Source organism: Kryptolebias marmoratus, linkage group LG7 (genome assembly GCF_001649575.2).
Source record: "Kryptolebias marmoratus isolate JLee-2015 linkage group LG7, ASM164957v2, whole genome shotgun sequence".
NCBI lineage: Eukaryota > Metazoa > Chordata > Actinopteri > Cyprinodontiformes > Rivulidae > Kryptolebias > Kryptolebias marmoratus.
Window position 1 is genome coordinate 23,562,988 of NC_051436.1, and position 14,687 is coordinate 23,577,674.

A 14,687-nucleotide genomic window follows, 5' to 3' on the forward strand; every position below is an offset into this window, starting at 1 on the left:
GCATATTAGCTAAACATTTAGTTCCAACATTTAGATTTAGATATAACATTTGGGATTTAGATTTAACATATAACATTTAGATTTAACATATAATAGTTAGATTTAACATATAATATTTAGATTTAACATTTAGCATTTAGATTTATATTTAGCATTTAGCTGTAACAATTACATGTAACTAGCTAAATGTTGTAAAAAGTGACATCAGAAAATCAACACTACATTTTTAAAGTGTTTGAAGCTAAATGTGACAAAATTTAGATATGAATTTTGAGCACAAGCTACTTTACAAACAGCGCCCCATAAATGTGACCTTCATTCTCCTTCCTAAAATATTTTAAAGTTACTTCAAATGTGTGTGTAAAAAATGTAAAATTTTTAAATAAACCCATTTAATGATCCAATGACCAGCAACTATTTCTTGAACAATAAGCTACCTACTCTTGTAACTCTTGATTGCATGATTGTTTTGTTGTTGTTGGTTTTTTTTTTTGTTTTGTTTTGTTTTTTTTGAGGATTAAATTAAATTAAATTAAATTACATAAATGTAAAAATGTAGATTCGTAAGGAAAGTTTGGACTGTCATTACAGTCTTCTTCTTTCCCTGATGGGAAAAGAGCCAGTTCTTGTACATGTTATTCTCTTTGCTTCTCAGGGTCACCCTGGTCAGCAGGGTAGTAGAGGACCACCAGGAAAGGACGGCTGTAATGGGACCAGAGGGGATCCTGGTCTGCCCGGTTTTGGAACAGGACTACAAGGATTCCCTGGTTTTCAAGTGAGCTTTGCTTTCAATAATATTTTAGATTCTTTTAGGAAAGACTGATGACTGATGGTGTCCTTATCTCTATCAGGGGCCAAGAGGGCCAAAGGGTCAGAAAGGAGAGTCTGTATACATCTCAGATAATGGTGGTCCGGTAAGATAATTGTCACTTAAACACAAGTCTGATTGACTAACTGTTTGTTACGTTTCACCATTATGAAAAAAAAATTAAATTGATGCTCACTTTTTAGCTGCACTAAATGATCAGTTTCATCTGAGCAAGTTTTTAGTAATAAAAAAAGACAGATTTTTAAAAGTTTATGTGTTGATTTTGAAAAACTTTATTTTTTGTCTATCTGTATAGACTTACAATACAAAGCTGTTCAAAAATGATGAATTAGCAGACTATTTTTGGACATGTCTACAATCACAAAGGATGCAAGAGCAATCGTTGTTTGGGGTTTTAACAATCTTTTTAATAAACAATCTTTTGGGAGGTTTAAAACATTTTTTCGGGGGGGGGGGTCTCTCATTTATCTTAAACTTTGTTTGTGGGCTAACTGGTTAAATGCTGTAAGTAAACTGTAAATGGTGACAAAGAAGGCAAAAAGAGTGACAATGATTTGGGGGGAATCTTCAGCTAATCTCAGCATGTTCTTTCTCTGTGTTTTGATTTGTCACTAATGTAGATGCTCTACCATCTAGTGATTTGGCAGGGGTATTTCAGCATATAGGAATATTAAAATGAAAAAAATATTTTTGGTTAAAAAAAAATTATTCATAAAAAATATATGTATCAGAATAGTGTAGACAAGGCCTAAGTTGATCTTGATAGTGTTAATAGAATTAAATACAACATATTTAGTACAGCACATATTTAAATGACACCAAATCTGTGTTATATTAGTTTTATTGACTATTTTTATAGTACCCAACTGTCAAAGACACATTGAAACAAAAATAAAATGCACCCAAATAGACTTGAAAAGTGCTGTTTTTTTGTGAGTAGGTGCAACAGGACCAGAAGGCATCCTGGGGATCATGAGTCTAACACCTTTATACTAATGTTCATTTGTCCTCCAAAATTAAGAGGATTTTCTTTCTGTATTTGAACTGTTTACTTGCTGAGTACTTACCATAATCAGTAATGTTTTCCTCTCTTAGGGTTTACCGGGTCCTCCAGGACCTGATGGCCTACCTGTAAGACTTTTTTTACAACGCATCATTGTTATAAATTAATTTTAATACAAAAGAGTACAAATAAAAACTACAACATGTTGTTATTTAAGGGTAAAATGTTTTAAGTATTATTACACTTACTGTGTAGTGACACTAACAAAATGAGATAAATTTTGGCTAATATTTTACCTCTGCAGGGTTTTATTGGTCCTGATGGTCCACCTGGTTTTCCCGGTCTAAGAGGACCTGATGGATTTCCTGTACGTAAACTACGTTTATGTTTCTATGCAGCTACCTCCCACTTTAATGGAAAATAATTATTTCTTTATATTTTAATGCCATTTCAAATACGTGGTTGGGTACAAACAGTAAAAGGTTTATATGGATTTATAACCTGCCCAAAGATTAAGGTAATGCTTTGTAATAAATTGGCTCAAAGAATACAAAAACATTTTTTGATTGCATATTGTAGTAATGACCTGTCTAGGGTGTCCCCTGCCTTTTGCACAGTGACTGCTGGAGATAGGCAGGAGCTCCCTGCAAAAAACAGATTTTTTTTGTTTGTTTTAGGGTGTCCCAGGTCTTCCGGGTCCCCCAGGGTCAATGGTAATGTATATAAAATGCATATTTATATTATGAGTTAGTAAAATGTACATAAGTGACTATAGTTAGACTAAAATGTTCCCTTTCTAATGAGACTATTAAAATTTTTGTTTTTACCATTTTTGTCAAAAAACTTGCTGTTAACTTTTTTTTAGGGGAAAAGAGGTGATATATCTCGAGGAGGGAAAGGAGACAAGGTATGATATTGATAAAAGAAAAGATGAAATGAGACAATAACATGTTCAGCAGAAAATTACAATTTAGAATAAGTTTCCCTGGTCATTGTTTTGTGGGAAGACACATCTCTCTTGTTATGTCTGGATGGATCAGAAAAAAAGGTAAAGATTCTGCCCACACTGATCAACTTTAAATTCAAATCTGAGACACTATTCAGTTTGACTTTAAAATACAATCTGAGCTGATAAAATGGAAAACAAAACTTTTTCTCAAGTGGAAAAAGCAGTAGTCTTTATTTAATTGAGATCAGTTGCCTGAGAGCACCTCCCAGCCTCCTCATTTTTTGTTTGATACAGATCAAGGACTACAAAACTGTGGTATTTGTTTTTGGTTATCTTTTAAATAGTCTTTTAACATAACTTCAAATAAGAAAAACAAAACATAAAGATTAGATTCCTTTAGCAGAGTTTTAGATATGTATGTTTAAATGTGTGAGCATGTCAGCGTCAGTGAATTTGTGCATAAATTTATTAATAACTTGTAACATTGTGGGCCAGGTATGGCTCACAGGCCAGGCATGGCCTAGAGCCCATCAATTGACAAACACTGGTGTTTCATTACCAGGTGTTTAAATCTGCATATGCTACCATTGTGCATGCCAGATGTCTCTTGATTACAGCAACTGTATTCCTGAGAACCCAACACTTGTAATTTGTTAAAAAACACAATTTAAAAAAGTGTGGTAAACAAAATAATAATAACATTTGTTTTAAAAATCTGCATTTATTATGTTGTCTTTAATCTAATCTTAATTTAATGTAGATTTAAATTATTTAGAGATCTTTACATTATGTTTTAATTTACATTTTAGCAACCCAACTGTAACATTCAAGTTGTTATTATATATTTGACCACAGAGACTACTGGCTAACATTCCTCCTATTTGCTTTGTAATTTCTGTTCCTTCGTTCTTTTTTTTTTATTATTCTCAACCCCTTTCTTTCCTTTTTATTTTCTCCACTCCATCCTTCGACCCTGCTGATTGGCTAACGGCGTGTTGTATATATTTCGGACTCCAGGGCGAGATGGGTCTTCCCGGACCTAGTGGTTCTCCAGGTGATGGGTCTCTAAGTGCCGAAAAACCTGTCACTATCTACAAAGGAGATAAGGTAACACAGTAAGGGAGAGGGAAGAGGATGTAATACTTCCACAACACACACACACACACACACACAGATGTGGTGGGGTCTAAATATAAAGGTGTTGGAAAATTAGGCTCAGCATCACATCGAAGTGACTATTGAGAATGAAAGAAAGGAGGAAGAGGAGTGATTGCATCAAACTTTACAGCCATGTAAGGGAAGATGGGAGAAATAGAAGGAATGGAAGGAGACATTTGGGGAGAAGTAAATGAGAAGTTGGTCCACTGAAACAACAGCAACAACCTGTTCAGCTTTCTTTATATCATTTTCTTGAGTTTACCATCCATTGCAATCACCATTTATCACCATTGCAAGTTAATTTAACCCTCCCGTGGCCTTTGAGTCCAAAGTTACAAGGGCTTCTCTACCTGTCTCTACCTCTCTCTCTCTTTTGAAGGCCGCGTGAGGTTTAATAAATGTTAGCTTAACTGGGAGCTTTTTGTTCATGGTTATTTATCTACTAGCTAGTCAGGAGAGCAGTACTCAGGGCTGATAGAGCTGCAGTTGGACAACAAAAACTTCAGTCAACTGTATATGTTTTAGAATATTTTGATCCCAATAGTTTTGGTTCCATTATCAAAAATGCATAAAAATGATAGTTTCTCTGCCTAGCCAAAACTACAGATCTTGAAATAGTTTCTCTTCAAACATTAAACTCTGTACTTATGATGAAGACCATTCCCTTGTCATCACCCCAGACCTTTCTTGTTTCTCAGTCTGCTCCCACCACCTTTTTAGTAGCTTCATGCACAGCAACATGAAGTCCATCCTCCAGGCCAGTTCTTACATTTTTCCATTAGGCATCCCAAAAATAGAGAAATTACCTGATTTTTAAGTAGCTTGCACATCTAATGTAGAACGAAGGGGTTAAATGGTAGCATCATGGGTGGAGCATAAATGTTATAAAGCTTTTGCCGGAGTATCAGTCAGTCAGAACAATGAGTGAAGGTTCACATATCATGATAGTAAATGGTAAATGGCTTGCACTTGTATAGCGCTTTTATCTAGTCCAAGGACCTGAAAGCGCTTCACACTACAATCATTCACCCACTCACACACTGATGGTGGTAAGCTACATTGTAGCCACAGCTGCCCTGGGGCGGACTGACAGAAGTGAGGCTGCCATCACATTGGTGCCACGAAGCTGACCACCAGTAGGCAAGGCGGGTGAAGTGTCTTGCCCAAGGACACAACGGCTGAGACTGACAAAGCAGGGGCTCAAACCAGCAACTCTCCGGTTGCAGGACAAGCCCTTAGCTCCTGAGCCACTGGTCCTCATCACCCAAAACAGACAACACCAAAGATTTTAGAACACCCTGACATCTGTGCCTGTCATCCAGACACAGGTAGTAGACTTTTTCCAATGCCTTGGCATTCTATACTGTCTCAATGACTGGCATCAGCTATGGGTTCATTGTCTTATATGTAGGATGCCATATATGAATCTATGTTTGAAACTACCATGGATGCTCATTATCTGTGTGTACAGCAGTGTCATTAGGAGAAGACCAATTCTGCTAATGTTTTGGAGAGACACTCCTGGCCTTACGGTGTGGGGAGTCATAGGGTAGGACTTCAGGTCACTTTTGGTAGGGATATGTGTGACCTTGATGATGTAGCACATCAGTGACATTCTGCATCCGCATGTCTTTGCCTGAAACAACAACTTGGTGCAGTCAAAACAATGTTTGCCCATAAATAGCGTGTGTCTATAAATTTCCCGCACCGTGTTGAGGTCGTCTAGGAGGTAGCCAGGTCCCCAACCTTTCCCCAGTTGAATGTCTGGGATCAGTTCAGACTTCAGTTCCATACCAAAGTTGAACCAGAGCAGATACACATCTGCACAACTCCAATCTGCACAGAATTCTCACTTGTATCTAGATTAGAGGAAGTGTCACACCCTACTGACATTGGACCAGCAGTGTGGCTGGTCTACTATCTTCATTATCCATTTAAACTGATATTGCAATCAATTACAATGCAATCACATACAGTTCTTTTCAACATGTGCATTTTTCTTTAATTACCAATCACTCTGTCTGGTAATATTTTTGTCAGTAAATGTAACTAGCTACTACAGTGTGACACAAACATCCATCCATCCATCCATCCATTTTCTTCCGCTTATCCGGGGTCGGGTCAACTGGCTCCTCTCGATGTGGAGGAGCAGCGGCTCTACTCTGAGTCCCTCCTGGATGACCGAGCTTCTTACCCTATCTCTAAGGGAGAGCCCAGACACCCTGCGGAGGAAACTCATTTCAGCCGCTTGTATTCGCGATCTCGTTCTTTCGGTCACTACCCAAAGCTCATGACCATAGATGAGGGTAGGAACGTAGATCGACCGGTAAATCGAGAGCTTCGCTTTTTGACTCAGCTCTCTCTTCACCACGACAGATCGGTACAGTGCCCGCTTCACTGCAGACGCCTGTCGATCTCCCGCTCCATTTATCCCTCATTCGTGAACAAGACCCCGAGATACTTAAACTCCTCCACTTGGAGAAGGACATCTTCCCCGACCCGGAGAAGGCACTCTACCCTTTTCCGGCTCAAGACCATGGCCTCGGATTTGGAGGCACTGATCCTCATCCCGGCCGTTTCACACTCGGCTGCGAATCATTCCAGCGAGGGCTGTAGATCACAGTCTGATGAAGCCAATAGGACCACATCATCTGCAAAAAGCAGTGACGCGATCCTAAGGCCACCAAAACGGATCCCTTTAACACCTTGGCTGCACCTAGAAATTCTGTCCGTATACGTTATGAACAGAATTGGTGACAAAGGGCAACCTTGGCGGAGTCCAACTCTCACTGGAAACGAGTCTGACTTACTGCCGGCAATGCAGACCAAGCTCTGACACCGGTCATATAGGGACCTAACAGCCCATATCAAAGGGCCTGGTACCCCATACTCCCGGAGTACCCCCCACAAGACTCCCTGAGGGACACGGTCGAACGTCTTCTCCAAGTCCACAAAACACATGTAGAGTGGTTGGGCGAACTCCCATGCACCCTCAGGGACCCTGCTGAGGGTATAGAGCTGGTCCAGTGTTCTACGGCCAGGACGAAAACCACACTGCTCTTCCTGAATCTGAGGTTTGACTATCCGACGGACCCACCTCTCCAGAACCCCTGAATAGACCTTACCAGGGAGGCTTAAGAGTGTGATCCCTCTGTAGTTGGAACACACTCTCCGGTCCCCCTTTTTAAATAAGGGGACCACCACCCCGGTCTGCCAATCCAGGGGAACTGCCCCAGATGTCCATGCAATATCGCAGAGTCCCGTTAACCAACACAACCCTACAACATCCAGAGCCCTAAGGAACTCTGGACGAATCTCATCCACCCCCGGAGCCCTGCCACCGAGGAGCTTTTTAACCACCTCGGTGACCTCAGCACTGGAGATTGGAGAGCCCGACCCAAAGCTCCCAAGCTCCGCCTCCTTAATGGAAGACAAGCTAGTAGGATTGAGGAGGTCTTCGAAGTGTTCAGCCCACCAACCCACAACGTCCTGAGTCAAGGTCAGAAGCACACTACCTTCACTTCACCTTGGTGCTGCACTGCTTTCCCCTCCTGAGACACCGTATGGTGGACCAGAATTTCCTCGAAGCCGTGCGGAAGTCTTTCTCCATGGCCTCTCCGAACTCCTCCCATGCCTGGGTTTTTGCCTCAGTGACCACCCGAGCCACATGCTGCTTGAACTGCTTCCCACAGTCCCACAGGCCAAGAATGCCAGATAGGACTCCTTCTTCAGCCAGACGGCATCCCTCACCGCCGGTGTCCACCAGCGGGTTCTAGGGTTGCTGCCACGACAGGCATCAACCACCTTGCGGCCACAGCTCCGATAAGCCGCCTCAACAATGGAGGCACGGAACATGGCCCACTCGGACTCAATGTTATGTAATTAACTGTACAGTATTTAAAGAAAAATCGACAGACGGATTTGTGCAGCGTCTGCAGTGAAGCGGGCGCTGTACCGATCTGGTGAAGAGAGAGCTGAGTCAAAAAGCGAAGCTCTCGATTTACCGGTCCATCTACGTTCCTACCCTCATCTATGGGCACGAGCTTTGGGTAGTGACAGAAAGAACGAGATCGCGAATACAAGCGGCTGAAATGAGTTTCCTCCGCAGGGTGTCTGGGCTCTCCCTTAGAGATAGGGTGAGAAGCTCGGTCATCNGGGAGGGACTCAGAGTAGAGCCGCTGCTCCTCCACATCGAGAGGAGCCAGTTGAGGTGGCTCGGGCATCTGGTGAGGATGCCTCCTGGACGCCTCCCTGGTGAGGTGTTCCGGGCACGTCCCACCGGGAGGAGGCCCAGAGGAAGACCCAGGACACGCTGGAGGGACTATGTTTCTCGTCTGGCCTGGGAACGCCTTGGGATTCCCCCGGAGGAGCTGGCCCAAGTGGCTGGGGAGAGGGAAGTCTGGGTCCCCCTGCTTAGGCTGCTGCCCCCGCGACCCGACCCCGGATAAGCGGAAGAGGATGGATGGATGGATGGATGGATGGATGGATGGATGGATGGATGGATGGATGGATGGATGGATATTTAAAGAAGAATATCATATAAATACAGCTGTATAATTAAGGTAAAATATTTGAATGAGATACATTCATGAAGAAGCAAACTTGTTTCAGTCAGAATTTAGCTTAATTGCAAGGTTTGACCCAGTTGACTATCTAATATCTTATGTAATTCCAAATATTCACTTTTTAGAACTGCTTCACGAAACACTTTTAGAATGGACATAAGATGCCTTCATTTTCCTGTGTTCTCTGGGTTTATATAACAACTAAGGTGGTATTTAAGGTTTAAGTCTAGTTGCTCCTGTCCCACCTCTTAGCTGCAAAATGAGGTAGGCATAGAACTGAAGCAGACAATATATGTAAGGGTAACCCAATATCACAGCTCAAGGGAGTGCTGTAGTAATGTCAGACATCTAAGCAATAGTATTTAAAATGATATGAGAGAGTCTGTCTGACAAACATTTTTTTTTGTGATCAAATTTTTATTCCTTGCATATTAGTACAGATAGTAGAATATACCTTACAGAAGTATAAGTGATCGGATAAGAAAGCATGTACATCTGTACAGATAATAGTGAAGAACTCACACATAACATAAAAAATAGACAACTAAAAAGGAAAATACCTAACTAGTAATACAAATAATAATAATAATAATCATAGTAAAAATAAATAAATCATAACCCCTTGATAAAAACCCCAGGATCCAATAGCTTCACAGCTCTTGCACGGCTTACAGCTGGAATTCACAAAGACTTGCTAGAAGCGAGCTCCATGCCCTGATGGTAGATTCTTTTGCTCCGTTAACTCTCGCTATCGACAGCTCCAGATAAACGATGTCCAAGTAAGTCAGAATCCAAGATCGTAAGGAAAGCGAGTGTGGAGGTTTCCAACGTGTTGTCACTAGTTTTTTTGCGGCTGTCTGTTAGTCCTGCCAACAGCGCTCTTCTTGTGTCCAGCGTCAGTTCTGGTTTTGGCAAATCGTTCAGAGTGAGTACAGCAGGTAAGCAAAGCAATCTGATCCCGAACATTTTGGATAGGTTAAAGGCAACCATCTTCCAAAAAGTAGCCACTGGTGCACACTCCCAGAACATATGAAAGAAACTCCCAGTATCACCAGAAGAACAAAGAGTACATCTAGGGTCATTAATAACCTTCATCAAGTGCAGTTTTTTGGGAGTTAAATATACCCTGTGTACAAAGGTGAAATGTATTTGCTGGTGGTCAGGATTTCTAGATGCTAAGTTCACATTAGACCACATTTCATCCCAGTCAAATGGCAGTTTCATATCAGGAATGTCTTTTTTCCAAATCAAATCCAACGCCAGAGGTCTGTAAGAGTGCTGTAACAAGAACCGATATAGACTGGAAACAAATCCAGCTGTGCATTTAACGGTATTGAACAATTTTCGAAGAGGATGTGTTCTGGGAGGGCCCTGTATTGGGACGCCACTGTCTTTTAAAGATGATCTTAACTGCAGGTAGAAGAAAAAGGAGGTAAATGGCACGTAAAACTTAATACAAATGTCCTGGAAGGTAAGTAATCCCCCATCTCCGTAAATGTCACCTAGCTTGTGAATGTTTTTTTTCCCCCAGATGGGGAAAATTAATAGGGTGACCACCAATCAACAGCTTATCATTACTAAATATGGGAAAATACTGGCCAAATCCCGAAGAGCAACCAACTACTTTCTCCGCCTTTCTCCATATAAATAGCAAATACAAAATTATAGGGCCAAATCTCGATCGGCACTGATGTATTGATATATTAGAATGCAAAATGCTAGCGAAGGAATATGGAGCCAAGAGCCGCTCCTCCATAGGTCGTCATGAGACCTGCACCTCCAGACGGAACCAAGATAAAACAGGCCTCAGAGTGAAGGCCCACTTATACAGTCTAAAGTTGGGAAGTGACAGGCCCCCTGCCTGTCTTTCATGCTGCATTGTGGTGAGCTTAATGCGAGGTCATTTTCCACGCCAAACAAATTTTGTTATTGCTGATTGTAAGTTACACCAGTACCAAGGAGGTAGTGGAAGGGGAAGCATTGAACTAATAAAGTTAACTCTTGGCAGAATGTTCATTTTAATTATGGCTATTCTACCACGAAGTGAGTTTGGTAGTCTGGACCATCTCTCAAGGTCTACTACAACTTTGTTAAGTGTGTTAGAAAAATTGTTCTTTGATAAATTCTGTAAGGAAGAACAGATGTCCACCCCTAGATAAACAAAGTTTTTAGTAACAGGAATAAATGCACGAATAGGGGTATCAGACATGGCCTGGTTTAAAGACATTAACGCAGATTTCTGCCAATATATTTTGAAACCTGAGAGTCTACCATAATGCTCAAAAGTAGACAGAGCATGTGGAATGCATTGTGCAGGATTGCTTAGATACAGTAATAGGTCATCTGCATATAACGATATGTGATGGTGTGTGTTGTTAATGGATATTGAGGAGATTGTAGGTGAGCTGCAAATAGCCTGAGCAAGTGGTTCAAGTGACTGGGCAAATAGCAATGGACTGAGAGGGCAGGCTTGTCTTGAACCTCTCGAGATAGTAAAAGGTGGAGAGCTAGTTTTGCCTGTAAGCACTACCGCTGTCAGGTTTCTATACAGTACTTTAATCATATTGATGAATGATGTGCCAAATCCCATGGACTCGAGCACAGACCACAAGAAGGGCCACTCAAGGCGATCAAAGGCCTTCATTGCATCTAATGACAGTACAGCCGCCGGGTAGTTAAGCTTTTGGGCGCCGTCAATGACATGCAATAATCTTCTGACATTATCTGTAGCCAGCCTGAACTTTATAAACCCTGTTTGATCACTATGAACTAAATTAGGCATATGGGCTTGTAACCGCCGAGCTAGCAGCTTTGCATATATTTTTAAGTCTGCATTTAAAAGAGAAAGTGGCCTATAGCTAGAGCATTCCACTGGATTCTTTCCACTTTTCAGGAGTAGCAAGATTAATGCGGAGTTGACATCCCTGGAAAAAGACCCCTCTCTGAGGGAATAGTGAATCATGTCTAACAATAACAGGCGGACCAGAAGCCAAAAGGATTGATATAATTCAGATGGAATACCGTCTGGTCTGGGTGATTTACCTCTACGCAACTGGGATGTAATAAGCATTTTGAACATTTTGAAATAAATCTTTAGAGGTAAAGATAAAATCAAGCCTAGAAAAGGTTTTATGCCTTCCTGAGTAGAATGAGAAATCTTTTAACGACGGGTTAACCATGCGCCAAATATCAACCATGCCTGTATCTGAAGCACACTGCCGTTGGTCCCTGCTCTCAGCGCTACCCGTTCTGTCCATGCGGCTGTCCCAGACTGCGTTGAAATCTGCACCTAGCACCAAATGAAAGCCTACAAGATCAAGCATAGATTTAGTTAGCATATCATAAAAGTCAGCATCATAAGTGTTTGGGGCATAAGCGGAAATGAATGCTATGTTTTTTCCATCCATGCGAATTTTAGCAATAGCAATCCGGTCAGCATCATCCGCCCACGATCCAATAAAATCAAATTTTAGTTTGCGTTTACACACAACCATTACTCCCTTACATTTTGTAGCTGCAGAAGAGGTTGCAATAGAATGATAAAATTTATTGGCTAATCAACCCGCATCTTTGTGCACTAAATGTGATTCCTGAATCATATCAAAATCAATGTCTTTTTTGCGTGCTTCCTTTTTTGTTTGCGTGCTTCGTCTTTTTTTGCGTGCTTCGTTTTTTGTTTGTGTGTTTCCTTTCTTGTTTGCGTGCTTAGTCTTTTGTTTGCGTGCTTAGTCTTTTGTTTGCGTGCTTAGTCTTTTGTTTGCGTGCTTCGTTAATGTTGTTGTGGTTTGCACTTCAGGGCCACCGTAGGATGGCAGCAGTAACTGGTGAGCGCGCTCTAAGTGTAGTCCATCCTGGAAGTCGGCTTGGAGAATCTCGGGAAGAACCGTAGCCAGGAACGATATAGCATCTTTATCTTCAACGTGTTCCGGAAAGCCCAAAATGCGTAGATTCAGTCGACTTTCCTGGTCTTCGTATTCTGTCAGCTTGGCATTCAATTGAGTTAATTCAGAAGCCGAAGCCGGGGGGGAGTCGCAGCGCTGCTTCTCCACTTCCTCCAGCATGTCCACACGTGCCTCCATGCTATTTAGCCTTGATAGCATGTCGCTTAGCTTGGTCTCGAACGTTTCTACGGCTCTTCTTGTTTCAGACAGCTCTTTCCTAATGTCCGAAAAATGCTTAGCTTGGTCATTCAGGATTTTAGCTTGATCGTTTGCCAGTTTCTGAAGAAGGTCATGCATTGTTGGAGTGGAGGAGGATTTGTTCGCGTCATCCCGTGTCGATGATGCAGTGGAGACATGGCTAGCTTTTAGGCTAGCAGCAGCCCTTGAACTTTGCTGCTGTTGGGCGGCGGTTGTATCATTTTTCTGAGGATTCGGCATGTCTTGGGTTTACTAAGAATATACTGGTCAATATGCCATCCACGTAGCGATGAAGAAAAAAAAAAAATGCAAAAAGCTGATAAATTACCGCAAAAGCTCCAGCCTAAGCAGCCATCTTGTCCGAAGCCATCTTAAAAACCGTCTGACAAACATTTATACATAGTGCTCCATGTCAAACTCGCTTAGTTTTACACTACACCTAATAGGATTCTGAAATGCCTGCTTAATTGACATAGGCTCACTCTGTTGCAACATGTAGCAAACTCAATTGTTCCATTTCCGAATTATCAGAAGCAGAGGTTTTTGACTTTGTGGTCATAATGTTTTTTTTATTATTTTTTAATGCCTTATGGCTGCATTCACACTAAAGGTCTTAATGCTCAATTCCTATTGTTTACTCAGATCTTTTGTTTTTTTTTTTTCCTTGGGGGCGTTCAGATTATATTTTAAATGTGACTTCCATCAGACTCCAGTGTACACAGTCTATGGCCCTGAAACTACTGCATGTGGTTGGTATCAGTATTATCAATATTCGGATCAGTCCATATACCCCTACTTCAGTGGCGTAAAAGTTGGATGAAATGCAGTATAACCAGACGCAGTCGCTTTGAAAAACATTGGATTTGCGGTACTAAATAGATATCCAATTTAACAATTTAATACCACATATAAAAGTGTCTTGGGTCAAATTTGAAAAAAAAAAATTGATTTGTCATGTCCAGACTGTCATAAAAAAATCTGATATAGGTTGTATATGGGTAAAAAAAAATCTGATTTGGGCCATTTTTGCCTACAACAAACAAAATCAAGCCAGTTACAGCAGCAAATACTAGCGAACTGAGATAGCAGGTCTGGACTTCACCAGTCAAATAACAAAAGTTTAAAGTAAAATATTTGAAAGAATAAACTTCTACCTGAATGAGCAATTTTTGTATCTGTATTTGTGTGGCATTCAAAAGGTTAGTGAAATAAACAATAATATAAGATCAATGAAATAATACAAATTTTCTTATGAAGTCACTTTTGTAGAGATTTTTAAGTAATCTTTGTAATTAATTGGTGTTTGTTCTTGGAGCAAAAAATGCTATGGTCAAGTTAACTTGCCTCTGCCTCTCTCAAAGGGTGACCCAGGTTCAAAGGGAATCCAAGGTTACCCTGGAAGACCTGGACCACCTGTAAGTATTGCTTTGTCATTTTAAATAATCAGTTAAAAAGTGTTGCCTATTACACCAATCACACAAAATCAGCTCAAAACTTTATTGATACTGTGAGACAAATTTGGGCTCAGAATACACAGTTTTTGTTGTATCTTGTAACTCTAGGGACCTTTTGGTTTTCCTGGTGAAGTTGGAGAAAAGGGCATTCCCGGATACCCCGGACCAAGAGTAAGACTCCTTACCCCTGCTTTCAGGCTTTCAGATGTATTGTAGTTGAGGGATGACTGAAATATTGCTTCCTGTTCTTGTCTACAATCAGAATTTTCTTTCACTTTTTGCTTTTTAATTCTTTTGGAGTGTTTGTTGTTTGGAATTCCATCAAACAGGGTTTTCCAGGTTTTACTGGACCTTCTGGTATTCCAGGAACACAGGTAAAAATAAACAAATAAATACAAACAATTAAAAGCTTTACACTTTAACATACTCCTTAAAGATATACAGTCCTGCTCACCATTATTGGCACCCATGAAGTTTAAGTACATATAATGGAATATTTACTGAAGGAAATTCATCAAGTGAAACAACATTTTATTGCTGATAGCTTGTGCTTGATGCAAAACAGCAAATGATCAAAAACATTTAAAAAG

General features: G+C 40.9%; 1 protein-coding gene across 1 annotated transcript in view; it reads left to right on the forward strand.

Annotated features, from left to right (window-relative positions):
• The window catches only part of col4a6 (collagen, type IV, alpha 6), a 254,724-nt gene that overhangs the window by 146,633 nt on the left and 93,404 nt on the right, over nucleotides 1–14,687 (forward strand). The window contains exons 6-15 of the mRNA XM_037976748.1: nucleotides 656–775; nucleotides 852–914; nucleotides 1,925–1,960; nucleotides 2,137–2,199; nucleotides 2,510–2,545; nucleotides 2,698–2,739; nucleotides 3,799–3,888; nucleotides 14,005–14,058; nucleotides 14,206–14,268; nucleotides 14,427–14,477. Of these exons, the coding sequence (XP_037832676.1) occupies nucleotides 656–775; nucleotides 852–914; nucleotides 1,925–1,960; nucleotides 2,137–2,199; nucleotides 2,510–2,545; nucleotides 2,698–2,739; nucleotides 3,799–3,888; nucleotides 14,005–14,058; nucleotides 14,206–14,268; nucleotides 14,427–14,477 (618 nt within the window). The remainder of the gene's footprint in view (nucleotides 1–655; nucleotides 776–851; nucleotides 915–1,924; nucleotides 1,961–2,136; nucleotides 2,200–2,509; nucleotides 2,546–2,697; nucleotides 2,740–3,798; nucleotides 3,889–14,004; nucleotides 14,059–14,205; nucleotides 14,269–14,426; nucleotides 14,478–14,687) is intronic.